Source organism: Lissotriton helveticus, chromosome 6, assembly GCF_964261635.1.
Source record: "Lissotriton helveticus chromosome 6, aLisHel1.1, whole genome shotgun sequence".
NCBI lineage: Eukaryota > Metazoa > Chordata > Amphibia > Caudata > Salamandridae > Lissotriton > Lissotriton helveticus.
The window spans coordinates 1,615,861,630-1,615,882,314 of NC_136067.1; the positions used below are offsets into that span (position 1 = coordinate 1,615,861,630).

General features: G+C 43.5%; 1 protein-coding gene across 2 annotated transcripts in view; it reads left to right on the forward strand.

Annotated features, from left to right (window-relative positions):
* Positions 1 to 8,342, forward strand: part of SPRED2 (sprouty related EVH1 domain containing 2) — a 516,049-nt gene extending 507,707 nt beyond the window's left edge. Inside the window, exon 7 of one of the 2 annotated variants that reach the window (XM_078649408.1) lies at positions 7,149 to 8,342. In XM_078649408.1, the coding sequence (XP_078505534.1) occupies positions 7,149 to 7,187 (39 nt within the window). In that variant the 3' untranslated portion in view covers positions 7,188 to 8,342. The remainder of the gene's footprint in view (positions 1 to 7,148) is intronic. The other variant, XM_078649407.1, reaches the window with a different exon arrangement.
* The last annotated feature ends 12,343 nt before the right edge of the window (positions 8,343 to 20,685 follow it).

Here is a 20,685-nt window from a genome sequence, read left to right on the forward strand (position 1 = left end):
GCCAATAGCTAGGCCTCTTAAAGATGTGTTCTATTGGCTTTTTCAATGGTTGTCTTGTCGTGTTGTGGAATCTGTGCTCATGGGAAAATCATGACAGTATCAATGCTAGTTATATAGCTACTGTGCATGCCAGTGTGTGTTTTGATGCTTGAACTGATATAGGTGGCCATGCAGGTTAAAGTGTGTGTAGGTGCCAGTGAGAGCCAGAGCAAACGCTGTTGTTAATTCAGTTGTTTGTAGATGCTGTTGTGGGATCATAGTAAGGGGTCTTGTAAGTGCAGGTACTAATGCATGCCAGTGAAGGTGCCAGTTCAAAAATCAATGGCAGTGTTGGTAATGCAGCCTGTGCAGGCACCGATGCAGGTACAAGATAGGAGCCAGTGAATGAGCCAGTCTAGTTGCTTGTGCAAGTTTCAGTGTGGGGGTCTATACAAGTTTTTTTTTAGCAGTACATTTATAAATTGTGAGTATTCTTTTTCCAGAGCTTATGATCTCATACTAAAATCACTCAAGACAGTTTCCCACCCCACTATAGTAGTTCCTACGACCTATTAATCATCGTGATGTGATGCATTAATCATCATGATGTACAGTCCATGATGTACTAAAGAAGGAGGGAGGGTTGGGGCACAAAAGAAACAATGTTACGAAAAGGAGATTCGCCCTGCTTCTAAAACTTCAACTAGATCACAGCATGGCAGAGATATGGTAGGGCTGTTTTTTTTTTTACATCGAAGCCTACCAGACAGCACAGCTGTCTGGTTTGCTTACAACTTCTTGTGGGCATTCTGTAAGTTTCCCTGGGAATGCATTTCACCCATTGCTTACTATCGGCTTTGCGGTTTGTTACTCATGTTTGCTTGGTTTCTATTTGCTGACTTTATTCACTTTACGCTGTCCAGCTTGAGTTCGCCCCACTCCACTGTACTGAAACTACCCCACTCCACTCTACCCCAATCTATCCTACTCCACTCTACTCTAATCTGTCCCACTTATCTACAATCTACCCCACTCTTCTCCAGACTACCCCACTAAACTCAATCTAACCCATTCAACTCCATTCCAATATACCCCACCCCCACTCCACCCCAATCTACTGTACCCCACTAAAGTCTACCCAACTCGAATCTACCCTAATCTATCCCACTTGAATCGACTCTAATCCAACCCACTCTACCACAATCTACCCCACTCCACCTTACCCCTCTCCAATCTACCCAATACCACTCCAATCTACCCCACTCCACCCCAATCTACTCCACTCCAATTTACCCCACTCCAATCTCCACTCCAATCTATCCCACTCCACTAAATTCTATTCCACTTTATCCCTTTCTAATCTACCACAGTCTACCCCACTCCAATTCATTCTACCCCATTCCGTTTCAATCTACACCACTCCATTGCAATCTGCCCTACACTATTCCGCCCTATTCACACCCTCAACCCTGCTCTACCCCACTCCACTCCAATATAACCCACTCCAATCTACCCCAATACACCCCAATCTACCCCACTCCAATCCAATCTACCCCATGCCACCCCATTCAAACCCAGCCCATCCCAATTCAATGTTCTACACCAGTCTACCCCACCCAACTCCACTCCAGTTTGCCCCACTCTACTACAACCTACCCCACTCTACTCTACTACATTCTACCACAATCTACCCCATCCAGTCTACCTTACTCTACCCCACTCCACTCTACTGCTCTCCGCTCTACTCCAATCCACCCCACTCCACTCTGCTCTACTCCAATCTAGCCAATTTTTCTACCACAATCTGCACCACTCCAATCATCTCCACCCCACGCCACTTTTAGCCAAGCTGAACAGCAGCCTCACTGGTGTACAACATGGTTAAAACACATTCCCAAAGCCAATAGCTTTGCCAAAGCTTGTTTTCCCCTCTTAGTCTTGCTTTTCTCTGATATGTGAGCCTTTCAAAAGCACAGCTTTGTCCGACCCTTCCCCAACACTCTCCAATTAACGCTGCTCTCACCTCTAGCAAAAGGCCTTTCATTCAGATAATAGCCAAACCCTGGAATTGTGTTACCTGTTCTAGACAAGGCCTTAATCAGCCTCTCTGATAAAACGCTCCAGCCAGCAAAGTGTGTTGATTGACTCTGCTGGCACTGCAGCTGACATCTGCACTAGAAGAGGGGAGATATGGCCCATAACACTGGCCTTGTGCCTCAGTGGGAAACGTTTAGGATATTTTCAGCAGCGATGTTTCTGATTGCTTAAATGAATGTGTGGTAGGTATTTGTTCAGTTTGTTTTGCAAGGATTGTTTGTTTTGGATATTGTTTTAAAGGACATTAGTTTAACAATTAACCCATGGGGTGGGGGGGGGGGATTGTAAATCTGGGACGATATCTTTTGATTTGAAGTTGGGAGTAGTACAGGGGCGGCTCCTCCACATGGACAGAGGAGCCTCAACCCACTGCTTTCTCACAGTGCAAGAAGCAGAAACATAAAATGGTATGAATACCATTTTATGTTTCTGCTTCTCACACTGCATGAAAGTAGAATGCAGGGATTAGTTATGGGCGGGTGGGTGGGCTGTCCTGCTCCAGGCAGGGGAAGTGTGGCTTGCCCACTGTTGTGAGCACTGACTGTTTGGTCGGCCCCAGGGCCGACCAAACCAGTCATGCACACTCTACTGTGTTCTCGATGTAGACTGCTTGCAGCCTCCATGGAGAAAACGACCTCCCCCTAGACGCCTGTTCGGTCGGCGTCCCAGCCAATCACAATGCTGCCATTGCAGCGTTTTGATTGGCTTAGGGGAGGGGAGAGAGGCTGCCTGCTTCCTGTCTGGAGCAGAGAGAGGAGACGCGACTCGGGACCCGAGGCAAAGGTATGTTTTAATTTATTTTTAAATTAACCCCACCCCTCCACCTGCGACCCCACCATCCACAAGTCATTGTGAAAAGCAGCGAGTCTCCTAAGACCCCCAATGCTGCCCGGCGCAGGATCACCTTTAATTCACCTTGGATTCGCTATCAAACTAATGAAGCAGGCGCTGGAAACTGGAAAACAAGAAAAAGGTTTATTTCTCATGAGAGCAAGTCAACTGCAGACACCGGGATGTCTGAGGGAGGTGTTCTGCCGGCAACACCTTTGGCTCTTCCTTTTTATACAGGTTTAACACAATGCATTTGTTTTCATCAACATGGTTACACAAGCTTGAGTCCCCGCCCCGGGCAGGTTGTCACACAAGCCCAACATTGTTTCATCAACATGGTTACACAAGCTTGAGTCCCCGCCCCCGGGCAGGTTGTCACACAAGCCCAACATTGTTTCATCATCCCACCCAGGCCAAACAGACAATTTTATCTTGCAGCTTGACCTTGCTTCAGGGTCGAAAACATGTGAGACCGGCCAGATCTAAGAGTCTGTTCTGTTGATAAAAACAGTTCCCATTGTTGGCAAAAACAAGTCTTGCTGTTTGCAGTGCAATAAACCATGTTTGCAAGAGTCTGTTTGGTATTTGGAATCTGTTTGTGTAAGAATGTCCAAGGGTTTGCCTGTAAACAGAGATGAGAGGAAAAACGAGTTTGTGGCAGCAAGTGGTGTTGATGTTTGTCGTGGCAATAGAGTTTATAGCCCCCAGCTCACATACCAGGTTGGTCAGAAGGATGCTAGTAAGGGCAGGGTGAAACAAAGGTGACCAACAGAATACAAAATGGCTGTGATGGATAAAATGGCTGCAGCTTATGTGCACATAGAAATTCCCACTGAACAAGATGGCACAGGAAATGTTCACTTTTAACAATATGGCTGTGGTGAACATAAATGAACGCTGCTTATGTACACCTAAAGTTTATCGATTTTAACACCATGCCGGCTGTGACTGGGGTAGTACGATGAGGTTTGAGGCGTAGTAATAGTGTCGTAGCAGCATTTGGGACATGTTGAAGATAGGTAAGATGGAATAGCATTAGATAAGTTGGAGCACATTGTGGGAGAGGTGTGACGCAGGAGCCAGACTGGCTGATTCCAGAAGCACGGGGGTCACGGTTCGATCCTCGGCTCTGGCTGCAGCTCAGATAAGCATCATGTGACTCTGGGTGATAGCTCACTTAATCTCCCCGACGGCCCCCAGCGCCTTGAAACCCTTAAGGGGGTGATATGTTTGCAGTTTACAAATAGGAATTATTATTAGTATACGTAGTGAAGATGTCACAGTTCTTTTTAGCAAAACATTTGTATTACTAGGTGAAAGAAGTATGCTGGGGGCGGAGCTTGCGCCTAGAGTAATGGCGGCTCTTGTGTGATGCTCGTGGAAGGAAATGGGGTCGTTTACCATCGGAAAATCTGCATCTTATTGTCTTTCAGTGAGCAATATGCTGATCGGAGTGCTAATGACGCTCATGGAATGTTTAATTTTTGTCAGAAACCTTTTAATAAAGATATATTGACTGTTCTCCTATGGGTGCGGTGCAGCATGAAGACAAAGTACACTCCCCAGAGAGGATCGCCGGTTATGTGCTTGTTGAGGAACGGTACTGGAGTTTTTCAATACATTGCAAAGTGAGGAACAATCTTTAAGGTCCTGTGGACTTGCCCGCACACATGTGCTTTTATTAGCGGAATGAACTTATTGGAGTTTCGCTCCATTGTTTTTAGTTGCTCGGGAACCAGTACTCTTCTCTGTTTCCCTTAGACACACGATGCACGTGCGAGGGAGCGCGTCTGTTTATTGGTCCTCCTTTTACGATCTCTGACATCCTCTGGGGGCTTTCTCTTTATTTGTGCTCAAGATAAAAGAATTTGGATCCCTTTTCGTACTTTCAGTGAGCTAAGGGAGGGAGAGGAAGGCACTACAAGCCATAAAAGTTTTGATCATTGGATTTTTACTTACATATGACTCAATGCAGAATAAAATTATTTCCCTGCATAGATGAAGGAGTGGTGGAATAATCGTTAGAGTGAGAGGAGTTTATCTGGAAATCACATTACTTCTCAGTTTAATATGTTGATGAAGATACTTTTCCAACTGGTCTCTTTAAAATGCAGTTGATTCTCTTGCATGATTTTGCTGTTATCTGAACTATTTAAGCTGAATGGAACTATTTGCTGCGATGTCATGGAGGAATGGTGGTACAATGCTTTGAGAGAAGAGAATCTTGTCTGGAAATCATCCTTTATCTCTACTCATTGAGTTAGTGAAGATACTTACTGCTCCATTGGTATTATTTATTGCATTATATGGACTCCATCTCTCCAACAGGACATCTTCTAGCATGGGTCCAGTGTGAGTGAGTCAACTCTGTGTTTTACCTGAGGCCGATTAGATTTCTATGCCGAAATGTAAGCGTATCCGACATCTGTCATATAGTGAGGCTCTAACGACAGCTACATCAAATGCGGCTCCTCCTCCCACTATGGCAACCTCTCCAGATGTCCCTGCGATAGCAATGGATACTTTACTTAAAGAACGTATGGACATTAAAATTTCAATATCTTCAGTGAACAATGCAGTATTAGCAAATACTCTGGAAGTACAATCTCTTTCCGGCGAGGTTGCTCAATTCCATTCACGTAGGCAACTAGTAGAAGGACCCATAATTGAGGTTCAATCACACTTTGATAAATTGTCTGAACACGGTCATGACATATGGTACCTCTAGCAGAAGTCGATTGACATGATATGATGCAATTCCTCATTAATCTGATCCCTAGCCTGATGAACCTTACTTTCACTCCACAACTCGAATTTCAACGAGCGTATCATGTGTGCTCAAAGAACTCTGCTTGCACTTCTCAACCGTGTCATATTCTGGCTTGTGTTCTACATCATCAGTCATAATGGCTGCAAGGAAACAGGATTCATATAATCATGGTGGTGCACAGATACTTATCACTACTAACTTTTCTACTAACAGTTTTAAGAAAAAGCCATTCTTGCCTTTATATCCTAGGTTAAAGAGAAGGGACATCAAATATGGTCTGTTGGAACCCAGCACTATGCTCGTAACATTTCAAGGACAGGCATAGGAATATTTTGATTCTCATTATTTGGAGTCTTTTTTGAATAATCTAGATGAAGATGATTTAGGAATGGAACATAAGTTTACACCTTCTGAATAAACTCAAGATTCGAGCAGAGGTCTCGCTCCAGACCAGCATAATCCTGGTGATGTTGTGGAAATTGTTTTATTTGTAGGGGTGCATTATAATTAAGGCTCCCGGTTTTCAGTTTTTATGGATTTTTACAGATAAATACAGACAGAAAACAATGTGTTTTCTATCTGCATTTATTTTTAAAAGTGGATAAATACCGAAAATTGGGCTTTTTTAAGTCACTATGTGCTGCTTTTTATGAATATATGCCAACAGCTGAACCGATGGACAGCACAGGAAATTCAAATAAAAGATGCAATTTCATTAAATAATGCCATGTGTCAACATACATTTGTGGTCTAATACTAATATTTACAAGTGGATGTTTTGTTATATAAGATGCGGCAGCTGAAATAGCTAAAACAGACTGACATCAAAGTATGTGTGCGAGTCTATCAGTTAAATAAATATGGAAATGGACAGTTTTAGCACTTCATTTATCCTCAAAATAAATATTGATAAATACAGATAAAGTGGGCAAAAAATAAATATGGATAAATACAAAAGGAAATGCAAAATAAATAAATGCCATAAAACCGGGAGCCCTAATTATTATCACACATGTAGAGCACACCTGCATATAATCCTTTGTTGTGTTAACATGACATGTTAGAATTGTGAAATGTATTAACTTGAAACGTGATGTGTTTAGACCATTGAAAAGTAACATAGAGAAAATTAATGTGGAAAGTTAATGTAGGAAACAGAATACATTAATGTGAAGAATTCATGTTGTAGAGGGACACTTATTCATGTACTAAATGTATTTATCGTGTCATTTTAAATGTAGGCAAATGCATTAATTGAAGGTGCCTAATTTCCTATGCAAATTCGTAAAGCTTATGTGATGCTTTTTATGTTAGCTAAACTTTTAGGCCTGAAATGCAATTCCTTGAAACTCTCGTTTTAGAAGTAATGGTCTGAATTTCATGTGTGCTGTGCAATTTGTTCTTTCTCATGTGTGTGTTGCAGGTGAAAGAAGCGTTCTTGTTAACTACAATATTGTCTTTGTTTTACTAGTCAGGCAAGAAAAGAAGAAGTTACAATCGTGTCACTTGAGTCACTTATGGAAGGTTGTTGTGGCTCACACAGGAGAAGGCCTGGGAACCAAGGACAAATTGTTGTGAAAGAAGAACACCGATGTCCCATGGAAAACCACCTTTAGGATCGTACCCAAAGTGGATGGCGTGACCCATAATGAATCTTGGGAAAGTTACCTGTAATATTGTAATGATGGGAGTGTAGAAAGTGCCCCCGTCTACTTCTGCCTTCAGAGAGAGAACCTCTGAGAACAAACTCTGTCTTGGTAGCTTTATGCTACATGACCCATTAACTGTGGGGAGACTTCTTATGAAGACTCCACAGGCTGACACCTTTTACCTTCCTTCCTGAAGATGCTTAAGAAGGGATGTCATTTTAGTGTTAGAGTAGGGGTAGATTAATGCTTTTTACTCACCAACCCTCGATGCAGGGAAACTTGGACTCATGCTTTCTGATCCTCTGCATCCTGCTTCTTTAATTAATTGTTTTCTTTATGCTACATCGTCTTAATTGGATACGCAGATTTGGCTTTATGCTGATTCCGATGTATTTCCACACTCTCTTCTTGAGGTGTCTCTATGTTCAGTTATTTTTTGCTTTGCAATAAATCAAACTAACTTTACGTAGTTGTCTGTGGTTACTATCTGTCTAAAAGGATTCTTGGTTAATTGATTGGCTTAATAATGATTGTGTCCCCTCTACGCTTTCATGCTGCTAAAAAGAACCATTAGATTGTGTACCTAGAACAGATCCAGAATCTATGGGCCCGGCCCTTTCAGTGGTGGATGGGAAACTGTGCCTCATAAATGTTTTTCTGGTGGTAAATTTAAAACTAGAAAGGGGTTGCAACAAAGAGGCAAATCGAGATCACCATTGAAGAAATGACTGGGTGTGTTCTTACTTGATATCCTTTTTTCTTTTCACATAACATTGCTGCTCTTGACTAGTCTTGTTCTGGCGCACATTTTATTTCCTCCATGTTTTATTAATATTTCATTTGACATATACAATATTGTTATTTTATTAATGTCTTGTGTATAAGATTTAAATATACTTTGGTGGCTTTACACTCCTAATTTGAGTGTAAGTTTATTATATTCGTTTACATGCTGATGTTGTTTATTTAAAGGGTTTACGATCTTGTACTCCTTCCTCCCCCAACACCTTACACATTCTACCCCAATTAAAAGTTTTAACAATTTTAAAAGTTTGTGCCTTGTACTACTTAATCCGAACACTAGTTGATGGACTTACTTTTGATCATTATTTTTTATATTGCTATTTCTGTCATAGGCTAAGCTCTACACAGTATCTATTTTTTAATCACTTCAATATGGATTTTTGTTGTTCCAAACTTATTTTACTTTTATATCAATATTGTAATAAGAGTACACCCATTTATACCTTTTCATTATATATTCTTTACTATTCACTATTTTTTTCCGTCCAACCTCATCAATCAAAACCATTGAAGGTCCTTTCCCTATATGTACATGGCTTAACACATTTTATTAAACGAAAAAAGATATTGATTTATCTTGGCCATAATATTCAAGATATAGCTTCATTACAAGAAACACATCTCACATCTCTAGAAAGTGAAAAATGTAAACGTGATTTGGTAGGTCAAGTACTTCATGCAAGTATTACTCCTAAAATCTCTGATGACCCACACACACCGTCTAGAAAATGTGCAGTTGTTATTCTTTTTAGTAAACATCTACAATTAAACATGGGAAGAAAATGATACTTGTTATATTTTTGTCAAACACCAAATTCGTAACACTTTTTTAAAAGTGTGATCAATATATGCCCCTACAGACTCTAAACTTATCTTCATATCCCAACTCAGCAGATTATTAGCAGTATTTGGAAATACATGTGTGTTGCTTGGAGGAGATTGGAATGCCACTATTTATCTTGGTACTAGTCAAGGTTGTCCTCTTTCTCCATTATTGTTTTTATTGGCCCTGGAACCTTTAGCTATTGTCATAAGATCTAATGCGGATATCAAGGATATCAATACTACCACTAGAGAAATTAAAGCTTTTTATTTCGCAGATGATATGCTCTTGTCCCTCTCACACCCAAAGACATCTGCAAATGCTCTAATTTCTCAAACGTATTTTCAAAATTCTCTAATTATAAAATTAATTGGCCTCCCATTTAAATGTCTACATTAAAAATTCAAATACGTAGGGATTTTCCTTAATAGTGGCCTCAAAGATATGATTGCGGATAATTTAAACCCTATAATTGACCAAACTAAAAGAGATTTTCAATGTTGGATGCTATTAAACTTATCCTTATGGAATAGGATACAGATTATAAAAATGAATATGACTCCAAATGTAATTATGTTTTTGGAATGATTCCACTGTCCATTCTGAGATCTATCTTTAAATCACTAACATCCAGTATTTCCATTTATGTATGGGGCGGTGACAGACCTCGTTCATTTTATTTCAAATTACATTCATCATCAGAGAAAGGGGGCTAGCGTCTTCCTCATTTGGAATTGTATTAGTTTACACAAAGATTGGCTCACTCTAGTTGTATGATACCCACTCACAGGAATACACCATTATGGGTTACAACAGAACGATCCATCTTAAAATCTAACTTGGATTCAGAAATTTATCATACCAAAAGAACTCCACTATCCTATTATTCATTCTTCCCAACTAGCCTGGCAGAAAGCACATAAGCTTATGAACACTCATATACATATCCCTTATGAAGTTCCATTGTAGGATAATGCTGACATTCTTTACAAGGGATCTGAATCCTCCGGATTAAATATAAAGTGCATAGCATATTGGATGTGTTTCTACTGTCTCTTTCTATCAAGTCATTTTCCAGTTTACAGCAGGAATCTTGATTTGCCTTCAACATACTTTAACAGTTATCTGCAACTTACCTCAGTCCTTGCTTAAAGTACAACAAAGAGTCCTGACATAACATTTCACTCTCCAATTGCACGCTTTATTCATACTTGGAAGCATTTTAAGGGTACAGTCTCCGGTGTATATATGCCATGTTAATTGATTATTCATTCTCTACTGAAACCTCCAATAATTTAAAATCGTGGTAGTCCACACGTTTTAATATAAACTTTGAAGATGACGAGTGGGATACTGTCCTAGACGAATATATGATGTTACAACGCAAACAATTACAACACATGCTTTTAAAATGCTGTTTTTACATTGCAACTACCATTACATCAAATGATTTACTACCATTACAACGCTTTCCTTTACAATGCCTAATACTTTAGGGCAATATTAGGGTAAGTGTTGGATAGTGTGGGGATAAAAATTACTATTCCCACTCCAGTGAGTGCAACATTAGGGAAAGTGTAGGATCGTGTAGGGGTACAAATTACTATTCCCATCTACCCCAAAACCCATACAGGGCCGGACTGGCAATGACGGGCACGTGGCAATCCCCCGGTAGGCTGCCAGGGGTGGGGGCCGGTTTTTGGGCCAGGGTTGGTTTTGTTGCTGGGCAGGGCGGGGGCGATTTTTTGTACTGCACTCAGTACAGTAGTCACTAGTCACTTACTCACTAGTGAGCTGTACTGCGACATCTGCTCCTTCTCACTGTCTCCTCGCTCCGTGGGGAAAAAAATCTCTGCTGGATAAATGATGCAGCAGCAGTCTCAGGGCCATTTTAGGAGGTGGGTCGGGTCGGGTCGCGCGGCGCACAGATGTCTCCATAACCGCGTCTGCTACAGTTAGTTAAGTTCACCCACCTTAGGGGGGTGGGGGTGGGCGGGCGCGGTTGTTGTTGGTGGTGACACATGCGCATTAAAAGTGGGGGTGAGACTGCCCCGCTCCAGGGTTCAACGTCAGTCCACTTCTAGAGCCGATCGCCCCACCCCCTGCTCCAGCCTTGGGGAAAGGGAAGCAGCCAGGCTGCCGCCGGGCCCCATGGCTAGTCTGCACAGGGCTCAGTTATCACGCCAGTCTCCAGAGTCCTCACCCGGACCCCGCTGCTCAAGTAGTGACCCAAATGCAGCCAGCTCACTCCGTCAGGGGAGGCCTGGGCATGGCCACGTCTCAAGGCCTAGCCAAACCGCGGCTGCCTGTCTCCTCGCCCAGAAGGGCACTGCCACATTTCAGGATCCCAGCCAGGCAGCACGTTCAGTTGGCCCTCCGTTCTGGTGCAGATGAGTAGCTGCAATGTAATCCAAACAGGTTCAGGATTGTGAAGGATATTAGAATGCCTAACCTGGAGCAGTTATATAAGAAACAACATCTTGTTGGCCATCTCGATGGGCACATCCCCTGCACATGGATGCTTAGACATTCCAGGTAGATGATTAGCTGTTATCACAAAATGTGATGGCATGGAAGATGGTGGGCAGAGCACTATACTGGTTAGTTAAAAAGAAGGGAGGACATAACTCATTTGTGAAATATAAAATGCACATGCCGTATTGCATAGCGATGTCAAATCCATTAATAACGCGTTTGATGAATATTAAAGTGCCTTCTAGACATATGAGGGTGCAATTGAAATGGAGTGCTCTCTGTGGGTGTTTGGCAGGACAAAATAATGATTCAGCCGAAGCAAATTAGAGACCTAAATTGATTTGGCTCCTGTTGTCCACTCGGCGTGACCCCCTGATTCCAGAATCCAGAGTGAAAACGTGACAACGAGAGGCCCTCTCTCGCAGTCGCCACCCTGCCCATAATTTAATTATTTGTAGCCTAGTTCCCCAACACCCGTGCCCCCCCCCCCCCACCCCACCCGGCCCTGCCCTGCCTGTCCCAGTGTGAGTGTCCACAGTCCCTGGCTTCTGCCGACGGTTTGCCAGTGCCGCCCACCGCCAGGTGAGTCAAGTGTTGTTTGCATTTTTTCATTTGCATTTTGCAATCAGATAAACTCGTATCTGCGCACTGTGCATTATCTCAGATAAATAATTCACAGTGCGCAGATACAAGATGTGAGATGTTATATAGATAAGAGGAGCAACTTACTGGGAAGCGCAGCGCACGTAAATGCTTCACAAGAAATGGAAACTGGCCATTACTTGTTGGCAGCCATCTCCGCCCTTTCTCTGACTCCAGGGGCGATAATCGTCCTCGAGCGCCAGCTGGAACTGCTTTTCAATTAGGTGTGGTGTCTGTTATGTAGTGGTAGGTGATCATGTCGCCGTCAGTAAGGGCCTGTGCTTTTCGTAATGCTTTTATTTATCAGTGTGTCTGTCTGAATTCCGCAGGGTGTCAGAAGGGGCCAGCGGGCATTGGGAGGTCGCCCCTGCTCTAGGTGATTTGTAGCTTAGGTGGTTACGGCATTTTTAGGTTTCGCCTGGCCGTAGCACTGCGCAGCAGTGCTCGCGCAGGCGAAATCTTATGATCCTACAGTGTGGGGCTTTGTCCCGCCTTCTCTTCCATTGGCTAGCTCCATAAATGGAGGCTAGCCATTGGAAGAGATGGTTGTCAATCACTCTTTCCCCCGTCACAACGCGATTCGGGGGCGTTTCTGTGTCTTTTTTTAAGTTCCGCCCTCTCCTCTTCCCATTGGCTGGAATTTTACCTTCCAGCCAATGGGAAGGGGAGAGCATGAAAAACATGCGCCCGAATCCCTACAGGGCGCGCTGTGCTTTCAGTCGACAACTCACGTTAAGCTCTGCCTGGAACTTAGATATTTATTATTAATTATTGAATGTTGCCTAACAGGCAGAAGGGATTATGTCAAATGTGAAGTCAGTACTTATTATACATGGATCAATACGTACAACATGGCAGCTACCGAGATGCTGATTCGAACTGCGTTGCCGCAGCATCGGTATCCGTTGCAGCAAAAGAGCTTCCTATCAAAAGAGGTCCCAACCGACGTAGTGTCAGCAACTGCCGTACATCCGGACGCCATTTTGAACAAGACTATTTTAGAGTGAGAAGCAGAATACCATACACACATGTTAACACACCTATGAACTTTCTGGTGAATTAGATGCATGAAATAGAATTAGAATAATTGCAAGGGCGATTCTTTTTAAACTGTTTTCTAATAATTGTGCAATATTAGAGATATAATTATTTTAGGAACGTTCACAAAACCTTACATACGCTGATTCATCTGATCATTTATTAGGTATGACAACTTAATTTTTGTTTTAAAGCTATCCAGAACAGTACTGGATCTTGCTATGGCTCATCGCATGCTGCCCGTGTAGTCCTTCTTCTATGTTGGTAGATGGGTCGTGGCCGTGTGGTGAGAGGTGGCGGACCTGAAGCTGCTGCTGCTTTACCGCACGCTGTTCTCTTTGCCTACTGCCTTTTCAAGCTGGCAGATCGACCCGTTCTCCTTAGTGGCGGTGCACGATCTTGACATGGAGTAAAGGAGAAGGTAAGATGCGGCTGGGGAGACAGGGCTGGCAGCAGTCGGTGACAAGCACGTGAAGCCGGGCAGTCTGCTTTGAGAAGACTGTCTGTGCAGGCAGCGCACCTTGGGACTCATAAAACCTTCTGGTTGAAGAGCCTACTCACCCTTGAACAAGAGAGTGCTGTCTTTTTATCTTTCCAGATGCATTGTGTTGTCAGGTACCATGAATTCCAGTCCAGTGCTTTTCGTAAAGTGCTAGATGTATTGGGAGTTGTAGTCTTGGTTTATTTTATTTTGAAAAAATGGCTAAACATTCCTGAAACCAATGATTTGTAAAAGTAAAATCCAAGGTAAAGCGCATGGTTCTTGGGTTTATGGGGTACCTGGAACAGGGTTTGACAAGACAATGGGTTATTTTCGGCTGCTCTACATTGGAGGGCATCAGAATGATCATGGGGAAGGCAACCCTACTTTTCAGGATTGAGAGGTCAGGCACATCAAAGCACTAAGAGATGACTGACTTTCAAGGAGTCAGGTAGTGCCCATATTCCATATAGTCTGACAAAGTCTGTGACTTTATTTCTAGGACCAACCGTTTGATCCTTTGTATGTGATAAGGGCAGGTATGGGGAATACTGTGTCAATATTATCTGTCGCTTCTGTCTTCAGATTGGGCAGGTGGTATCGTACTACGGAAAATGTCAAGTTTTGTGATTTGGGAATATTTAAGGTGTTCTGAAGAAAGGATTTTGGAGTAAGAACTCAGATAAAATGCAATAACCGTCAATGTCCGCCAAGTTCCAGCCTACATCTAAATATGAAATAAAAGCATTGAAGTTCCCCATGGCACAAAACGAAACTAACTTTGTGATCGACCGAACTCCGGGGGCAAAACGCAGGTTATTGCGGTCGGGAAATAGGATAAAATAGGCGTCTGTACACTTAGGGGCCGATTAGGATCGCGGACGGACTTGAGTCCGTCCGCGACCCCTGAGGAGGAGGGAACGTCCGCATGGGCTGCGGCGTTCCCTCCGAGCAGATTAGGATGTGACCGCCAGGGTGGCAGTCACATCCTCTATCTTTAACATTGCGGCGGATGCAGCGTCAAGCTGCACCCGCCGCAATGTTAAAAATGCATGCATCGCATTTGCATGCACAAAGCAGCAGACACTGCGCAGTGCCTGCCACTTTGTGCATGCAAATGCAGGGGGGGGTACCATAGGTACCCCCCATGTGCACCCCCCACCCCCCTTTCACCCAGGGGGCCCGCAACGGGCCCCCGAAGTGAAAGTCCGTATGCTTTTCCACGGCGGAAAAGCCGCCGCGGAAAAGCATATATTCACCACCATCCTAATATGGCTGTCGGTGTCTGATAGACACCGCCAGCCATGTTAGAGCTTTTCCGCCGCGGTCGGAAGGCGACCGCGGCGGAAAAGCTGCGGACGAAATTCCAGACCCACCAGCCATCCTAATTTGGCGGTGGGTCTTTGGAGGCTCCGCAGCGGTTTGTCCGCATTCTCCGGGCCGGCGGTGGCTTCATAATCATAATCATAATCGGTGCCTTAGTCTTTTAAAAGTACCTGCCAGTGGTCACTAGCGAGACACAGTTTACTTCCTCGTTCCCTGTTTAGCCCTTGTTCTGAATTAGCGGGGTAAGGGAGAGCGGGAAAAAGAGGCATATTCCTGCTTTACTATTGTTTACTGGTCTTCATGAGCAGCCACCAGCAAAGGAAATCATTGCAACCTAAGCCCATTGTTAATGGGTGCGTGAAGGTTGGCATGAGCGTTCAAGCCACTTTCCCGGCATGGCTATGGAGCTTAAATTCTTCATTGACTCATGTCTTAAAACTGGTCAAATACAGCAGGGCGATCAAAGGATCCCCTGACTGCAAGGGACACCCTCCAGAGTATGGGTTTCTCAAATAATGAGCTGCTGCAATCATCATCTCTCACCACCCCTTTTAGCTGAGGTGAAGTTAAGATCCGGTTTACCACATAGTTGTGGTTAACGTGTACGTTTATTAAAATGACTTCGATGTATCATATTTTTTACTTAGGCAGTACCACTCTCACTTAGGGCACAAGAAACATGAACTTGCAGTTGCTGCTTTAGGTCACAATTATTACTGAAACAGAAGAGATGACAGTCTTGCTAAAAGCACATACTAACCAATACTACCTGAGACAAAAGGTGCTTCATTCGGTTTATTTGCTCTGCAAACCCCAGACTTAAGAAGAAAAACATCTTACAACACTCTGATGTACTAGGAACAAGGCAGCACCAGGAATCTAGCATTTACATTTTTGGCCTTGATAATATATAGCTATTAGTGATTTCTTTTGGCTGGTCTGCTCCTTTAAATTGAAAGGGGAACCGAAGAATAGCTGCCATGGCAGTAGCATTTATCTTTATCCCCCCCTCCCGCTGTCCGTGTGCCAGTTCCCGCCCCCCCTCCCGCTGTCCGTGTCTCCTGGATGTGCAGTGGATTGCATGCACACACATGCCCTTGACGACCCTGAGCGAGCATGCACCAACTCCTTTTCCTCCCATGCGTCACGTCCCCTTACACCCACGTGACCCCACCCTCCCCTTGCATGTTTCCATTTAACATGGAACCGTTGATTAGTAAGAGTGTGACGCTTTACTAGTCTCGCTACCGGACACATCCCGGACCCTTGAAACACTACCTTGCAGGGCCTGATCGGATTTCTTCCCCGTCCTGCAGACATCGGCATCCCTGCTGCCGATTAGAACCTTCTCCTAGGTAAGCTTACGATGCCCCAGCCAGTACTTTCCCGTGTGCTTCTGCCATATGCGCTGGTAGTTACCCCGGGCCGTTTGTCATCCCTACTCCCAGATTGCAGTCCCACTTCGCATCAGCTGCCTCCTTTGATGTGGACTGGATCGAATCATTCGCCGCTCAGCCACCTCGGATTTACTCGCTACAGGTAACCTCTTGGCTGAGATTTAACTACCTTTTCACGCCGTGTTCCTCTGCCCTACCCCTATTCCTTTCACTGCAGGTCCAGACTCATGGTTTCCTGCTCCCGCCCTCCCCGCACAGACTTCTCTGCCCCAGTGTCAGCTGGTACCCAATTGCTGTTTAATTCCTGGTTTAATTTGTTTTTCCTTCTTGGCTCTATCTCTATTCATTATCCCTCCCCGACTCCTCCTGATTCTATAGAGCACTTTTCAAGAATTTTTGTAACCATCGTCCATTTGCGAGAGATTAAGCTATTGGCATTGTAAATGACAATGCCATTAATTTATCTGTTTTCAAAACCAACACATAAATAAAAATGTTGTCATTTACAATGCCAATAGCTCTAACTTTGGCAAAGGCGAGACCGTTGCATTGTAAATGCTTGTTTCTTTTTGGAGCAAGCTGTTGTTTCGGAAATTCCAGCAATATTGAGTCAGACTTGTATTATTCCTAGAGTTCTTAGAATATCACTTCTTAACATGGGGTGTTTTTGCATTCTTTAGGCATCGTGGTGTGAGCCTGAAACTAGGGTTTTTTGCAGCTCATCATCTTTAGGCCTTATCTTGTTGTAGGCAAGTGACCTTTTGTCTCGGCTGGTCATTTGAAAACCCAGGTGTTGAGAAAGGCCAATTTTCTGTGGAGATTTGTCACTCATGTAGTTTAGTTTCATTTGTCATTGTAGTAGGTGAGTGCGGATGTTTTCATTTGTCGACAAATAAATGACTCATATTGCGGAAGTAGTGTAAAATTACAGAAGTTTCAGGAAAGCAGAGATAGCAAGTTCAGCAAGTCTAAGAATTAGTCATAGTACAGGGCCATATTTCCCTCTGCATTCTGGGACTTGTAGATCCGATGTCAGACTAGGATAAATGCTAATACAAGTACCAGCATGCACAGGAATACCTTGGACCCGGAAGGGGCCTCACACACCTATGCTCCTAAGTGGCCTTTGAAGAGGATTCTCATTACACATCGGTTTTTAGTAATAACATCTTTTAGGCATCTGCTTACTGGCCAGTGCCTAAATAGTTGTCTTGCATAGGTTCATAATGAAACATTTCAGTTTAGAATTGGGTGGAGGGGGTCAGCGGGAGGGACTGTAGGTGATACTGTGGAATTGGAGTGGGTCAGCGGGAGGTGGAATTGTGCAGGGCTGGGACTGTTGGTGGTTCTGTGGAATTGGAGTGGGTCAGTGGGAGGTGGTATTTTGCAGGGCTGGGACTGTAGGTGGTGTGTGGAATTGGGGTGGGTCAGCGGGAGGTGGTATTGTGCAGGGCTGGGACAGTAGGTGGTGTGTGAAATTGGAGTCGGTCAGCGGGAGGTGGTATTGTGCAGGGCTGGGACAGTAGGTGGTGTGTGGATTTGTAGTCGGTCAGCTGGAGGTGGTATTGTGCCGGCTGGATCAGTAGGTGGTGTGTGAAATTGGGGTGGTTCAGTGGGAGGTGGTATTGTGCAGGGCTGGGACACTAGGTGGTGTGTGGAATTGGAGTCAGTCAGTGGGAAGTGGTATTGTGCTGGCTGGATCAGTAGGTGGTGTGTGAAATTAGGGTGGGTCAACGGAGGTGGTATTGTGCAGGGCTGGGACAGTAGGTGGTGTGTGGAATTGGAGTCAGTGAGCGGAAGGTTGTATTGAGCAGGGCTTGGACAGTAGGTGGTGTGTGGAATTAGTGTTGGTCAGCGGGAGGTGGTATTGTGCAGGGCTGAGACAGTAGGTGATGTGTGGAATTGGAGTCGGTCGGCGGGAGGTGGTATTGTGCAGGGCTGGGACAGTAGGGGGTGCTGTGGAATCGTATGTTTTCTCTGCACCCCAAAGATGGCTGTATTTTTCTAACCACTTGGTGGCAGCTGCTGGCTGGGGCCATTCCTTGCTTTCGAGCCCGTGAGGCCATTGCTACGCCGCTGCTTGTGGTACATCAACGACTCGGACATTCAATTTTTAGCAGACTTTTTTGCCTAAACACTTAGGTGGGCTGCGAAAAGACCGGATTAGTGACGTGTGTTAACATCCCCCTTCCCCCACAGGAGTTGTATATGACATTCGGAAAATATTCTTTTTTATCAGCCAATAGTTCTGTATTCAAGGAATTTCAATAGATATTGGGCTGAAAAACATTTGCTCACCCTCAACAAGTTATATACAATAGAAAAACGCCAATGCTGCCATTAACACTTCACCACAAATTTCTACAACTCACAATTGACTGAAACATAAAGTGAGGGGGTCTGATTCTCTTGAATGAATCACCCTCAACAAGTTGGCACCTGGATTTATGACAGAAAGGAAAATTATGCTGCCCCACCATAGGCTAACAAAATGTCAAAAGGAAGCCCCGTGAGCAGACTCAACAACAGGCTCCATTTTAAAAAACGTGATACTAGCACTGGAGCGCTGAGACACATTGTGCAAACCAATATTATATGACTGGCCTCGGAGCGAGCACACATCTATTGACATTTTGAACTTAGACAATACCAATAGTATAATAGTACTCACATCAGGCAGAGCAGCAGGAGGGAAATAAGGGATATAAACACATGGGTAGACATTTTAAGTTTTGTCCCTGTGCAACTGAGAGGATTCATTGACGCTTGATATATTTTGGCCTAATAAAATATAGACAGAGGCTTTATGATATAGTCTCTGTCTACATTTTATTAGGCCAAAAATATGATGAGAAGAAAAATATTTCAGCCTTAATAAAAAAGACTGGCCGTTTGATATTTATTTTTTTATTCTTCAAACATCTGCTACCAGGCCCATCTTGGACACCAAAACAAATTCGCCTGCCAGGTGAATTTGTTTTCAACACGTTTCAATAACATGCTAGCTCCTGTGCCATGGTTATAAGAGGAAACAATACTGAATGGCTGGACCTCACCAATTAAAAGTTATTCAATTTACATGGAAAATTACTCAGTGCCATATATAAATATATAGTTTCTAAGAATGGCACCTGTCCTTCACTTGTCATAAAAGAAAGCTAAAGAAATCAGCTCTGTTCTCTGTCCCGTTGCTGTAGCGCTGCAGGCAGCTCGAGGCAAAGTTGGAACTGTCGCGTGCTTTCTGATTCAGGACGCCGATGGGAAATCATTTTCTAACCAGGCTGTTTATGCAGTTGAGAAAACATATCAGCAAGATTCATTGGAACTTAAATGCATTTCATATGGTGAAATCCTGAGAAACAGAAGGCTGGAGATGTAGAATTAGATTTTCTGGATGTTCCCCTGGTGAAAAGTTTAACAATTCTAAGAAGCAACCTTATTTGGACTACTTTTCTAGCCGCCCTTATGTCTATCGGGCCCTTATGCTTTCCAAGGCAAGATAGATTATACATTCAGCATCAAGCATTATCTATGTCATAGGCTTTCAAAGGATGTTTAGAGCTTACTTCCTTCACAAAAACAATAGGTGACAATGTTTACCTTTGCTCTTTCTTTTTCAGTTCAGTTCAGTTCAGTTCATACGTCTTTATTTCAAATATCTCATCATAAAAGACACACAAGTAAAATAGCATCATCAAGTATTACACAGCCAATAATTTTAAAAAACCGAATTAAATAGCACAAATATATACACATGATACAATTTATAAGCCAATAAAATAAGGATGTTGCTACCATGAACCAATACTTCATTAAGATAGTATAAAAAGATGAGTCTATAAAATCAAGTAAAATAAAAACAACACACCTAATACTATACCCAGTCAACCTCTAGCCAAAAGAGTGGTTCTAATAGTCCACATCCAACCCAGGAATTTTGCTACTGCTGTTACAATGCATTCCCTAGTGTCAGTCCTAAGAATCCTTAGGGCTTGTAGCCCCACCCGCGTGCCGATGTTTTGGCAAATAGGTTTAAGCCATTTTTTACGGGGGGCAACATAGGCAGGACATGCAAAAAATATGTGACCAATAGACTCCCTCTGGTCCGTGCACAGGAAACAAAATTCATCCACCTGGCCTACCCAATTTTTTGTAAACATTCTTATGGGCAGGGAGCCAACCCTAAACTGGTAATATAGCTTTCTATCACTCGTCTTAGTGATGATATCCCAGTAATCTTCTAGGGACGGTTCAAACTTGTGTTCTAAGAACATTCCTGACAGGGATGAAGCATTTATCTGTGCGAGATCTTTTTGACGGACTGAAAGCCAGTATAATTCTTTAAAGGCCTTTTTCGGAGGAAAGCAATTATT